Below are 3,151 nucleotides of genomic sequence, written 5' to 3'. Positions count from 1 at the left end.
GGGGGGGAGGGGGGGGGGGGGGGGGGGGGGGGGGGAGTCGTAGAGCAAACTGTAAAGGCAGACCATTGAGTATGCCTTGGATAGAAGGCTTGTGGTGATATTCACTGGCATAGACCGTGCTACTCGTGTCGTCGAGTCCTCCAAGACGCGAGAAGTGTGAGAGAAACATCATCGGGTGAGGTATTAGAGATTATTCAAATGGGAAGAGCGCCTTCACACCGACACGTCGTAATGGAGACGACCAGACAGCGTATTACGACGAGTGATTCGACCTCTGGGGCTGATGAAGTCAGGTTGGTACAACCACAAGCAATGGGAGGGAACAGAGATGCAGATTTGAAGCCGTCCCATGATATTATGGGTTGGCTTGGGAGTTGCGCGTTTTGGGGGCTGTAAGCCCACTCTCGAAAGGCGTTGCCAGGCTGGGCTAAGAAGCTCGGTGCAGGACAGGAGCCCCCAACTTTATGAGCGAATGAATTACCAGTTAGATGTGCCCTACATGGTGTAATACATTAGCAGCCCTACTGGGCTGGGCTAAGGAGCGTGTGGGTGTCCTGGTAGCAAGAGGGGAAAGAAGGCATGGGTTGGAAGAGGAGAGACAGAGGCAGAGGAGAAGGGGAAAGGCTGGTCCGGTGAGGAGGGAGAAGCAGGCAATAGTCGTGAGAGCAGAAGGAACCAAGTCATTCGCATAACCTCCCATCTTCTCAAGGACTCACCCTCCCAATCCTTGGCCCCATCATGCTCATTGCCGCTCTGACCCTGCCGAGCTTCACTGCATGCTCCTCCCCCTCCCTCGCCCAGCGTGCGCGGTCCTCAGCGGTGATGCAGGAGGTGGTCGCTTTCGGGAGCTTGGAGGTTGTGGTGTTGGCAAGAACAGGTGTAGGAGCTGGGGAGGCAGGGGTAGAAGCCTTCTTGACCGGCTTTTTACGCCTGGGCAGTTCGGGAACGGCGTGAGGCAAGCGTTTGCGGGCCTTGTAGTTCGGCCCGTCGTTCAGGTACTCGGAATAGGGGGGGAGGATGTCGGTGATGTTGGTTGTGTGGGTATCGGGGATGTCAATGATGATCGCAGAGGAGGGGATTTCATTGCCAGAGACGAAGTCAGTCAGGAGAGAGGAGTAGTCCGAAGCCAGTTGATACTCGCCAGTGGCCGTAGATTTCGTCTATTTGGGATGTTCATGAGTCGAGTCGTAGTCAGATTCAGTGTCAGAAGTCATCAGGTCGGGGAGGTCGCCATACGTGGGAGGAGCAGGAGAAGAGCCAGGGAAGGAGTCCCAGGAGCTGGAGAGAATGGTGAGGGAGGCGTTGGAGGTGGTGAGCGGGGTGAGGGAGGTGCTGGAGGGGTGGATGGGCGAGACATCAGCGCTGGCAGAGCTGGCCTTTGCTGAGGAGGTGGGGACCGGAGAGTTGGCAGTGTCGCTCTCTGCAGTGCAGACAGTCACGCCCTTGGGTTTGCTAGACCCAAGGATGACTTTGCCACCTCCCCACAAGGCAGAGGCCGCCCCACCGCACAGGCCGGCAAGGACTTCAGAAACACGGCTGTGCTGCCCCTCTGCCCCGACGTCCGCCCTCTTGCCCTAAGCAACCACATCGGTCGCTTGCTCAGGGCAGTCACATCCAGGGTCTGGGAAGGGCAGCACAATATCTACAGCTCGAGGTCAGCAGACACAAGACAGCCCGAACAAGGCAAAATGCACCATTCTGCCCACTCCCGACCTCTGTTTCATTCCTGCATACGCCAGTGGTGATAGGGTGAAGAGAGGACAGCGTATGAGCCGCCATCTTGTCCAAGGTGGGTTTGTATGTATCACAAGGCAATTGGTAGTGGATAAAAGAGTACCTAACAAAAACAAAATGTACTTATTACAATGTAAAGGCTAAGCAGCTTTGGAAAGAGTTAGAAGACAGTTGTGATTTAGACGTGGTGGTAGGAGGTAGACAATGGTGAGGGGATCATGGGCAATGAGGAAGCCCCTTAGGCCTGCAGCCACACATAGATCTGATGTCAGCTCCAGGTTCAATGATCTCAGGGATCGCCAAGATCAACACCACATGCTTGTCATTCTCTTCCTCCAACTCATGGTCCTCTTTTTTTTTGTTCAGCTTTTTTTGGTCTGTCTAGGTGACCTCTGGCAACCACTGTCAACATAATCTTATTATTCTACCTACTGGCGATTACTCTGGCTGGCAACAAAATGTCCACATGAGTTCTTTGCTCTGCTGGCCTTACATAGTTGAGCCAGCTAAGCACCTGGAGGCTGCCAGTTTTCGACAGCCTACAAACATGAGGCTAACTTGTGTATGCAGGTGCACAGCTTGCAAGATGGGGGGGAACCACTATCTGCAGCTGTGTTCAAGGCCAAATGCCTTCTTACCTTTCATGTGCTGGCTTGGCTCCTCTCCTCTTCCCACCTCAATAATTACAGCAAGAATGGCTGACATCATCAACATCATCTCTTCTGTGCTCAGATCCTCCTCCCCCCTCAGTGCCCTGGAGAAGACATTGGACTGCTGGGAGAAGGGTGAGCATCTCTTTTCTGCCTGCAAGGCCTCCAGCAACTCCCTTGGCTCCTCTGACACCTCCTTTGCTCATGAGGGCCATGCTCATGAGGGCCATGCTCATGAGGGCCATGCACATGCCTCCCCCACCCTCAATAGGAAGGGCAAGAAGCCTGAGAGCGCCCCTGTGCCCCCCTCTTGTGCGGAGGGGGCATATACAAAGTTTGGAGGCCTGACCCCTGTTGAAGTGGGGTTGGGTGAACTCCTCTTCAAGCACCTTTGTCAGCTCAGCTGGCCTGTCGATGAGATGGGTGGTCACAAGCTCTGGCAGATGTTTATTGGGGAGAACATTGAGGACAATGAGGAGGAGGGGGCAGAGGAGGGCAAGGGTGTGGGTGAGGAGGAGGAAGAGGGGGAAGAGGAGGAAACAGTTGCAGATGGGGTGTTAGGACAACACAGGCTGACTAAGTCTGCTCACCTAAGAGTGCCAAGAGTCTAAGCAGGCAACAAGGAAGTGGAGTAGACCTGATGACTAAGACCTATCTACAGTATAGGTATCTGTGGATGATCCTAAGAGACCAAGTCTGAAGAGACAGTCCCAGGCAGAGTAGGCCTAATATTTATACCTCTGTGGTGGAACCTGCTAGAACATCTT

General features: G+C 54.2%; 2 protein-coding genes across 2 annotated transcripts; one reads left to right on the top strand and one right to left on the bottom strand.

Annotated features, from left to right (window-relative positions):
• Positions 1-440: 440 nt before the first annotated feature.
• DACRYDRAFT_117360 (uncharacterized protein) lies at positions 441-1,779 on the bottom strand (the record flags this gene model as incomplete). Its single annotated transcript, XM_040770370.1, has 2 exons — positions 441-1,160; positions 1,735-1,779. 2 exons carry the CDS (start codon positions 1,777-1,779, stop codon positions 705-707), a joined length of 501 nt encoding a protein of 166 aa, XP_040627259.1. The 3' UTR covers positions 441-704.
• Positions 1,780-2,428: 649 nt separating this feature from the next.
• DACRYDRAFT_109094 (uncharacterized protein) lies at positions 2,429-2,995 on the top strand (the record flags this gene model as incomplete). The annotated part of the gene is made up of 1 exon (XM_040768808.1): positions 2,429-2,995. The coding sequence occupies one exon, from the start codon at positions 2,429-2,431 to the stop codon at positions 2,993-2,995; it is 567 nt and encodes a 188-aa protein (XP_040627258.1).
• Between the last annotated feature and the right edge of the window lie 156 nt (positions 2,996-3,151).

This window comes from Dacryopinax primogenitus (genome assembly GCF_000292625.1).
Source record: "Dacryopinax primogenitus strain DJM-731 SS1 chromosome Unknown DACRYscaffold_13, whole genome shotgun sequence".
Lineage (NCBI taxonomy): Eukaryota > Fungi > Basidiomycota > Dacrymycetes > Dacrymycetales > Dacrymycetaceae > Dacryopinax > Dacryopinax primogenitus.
This window is presented reverse-complemented; position numbering and strand designations above follow the sequence as displayed.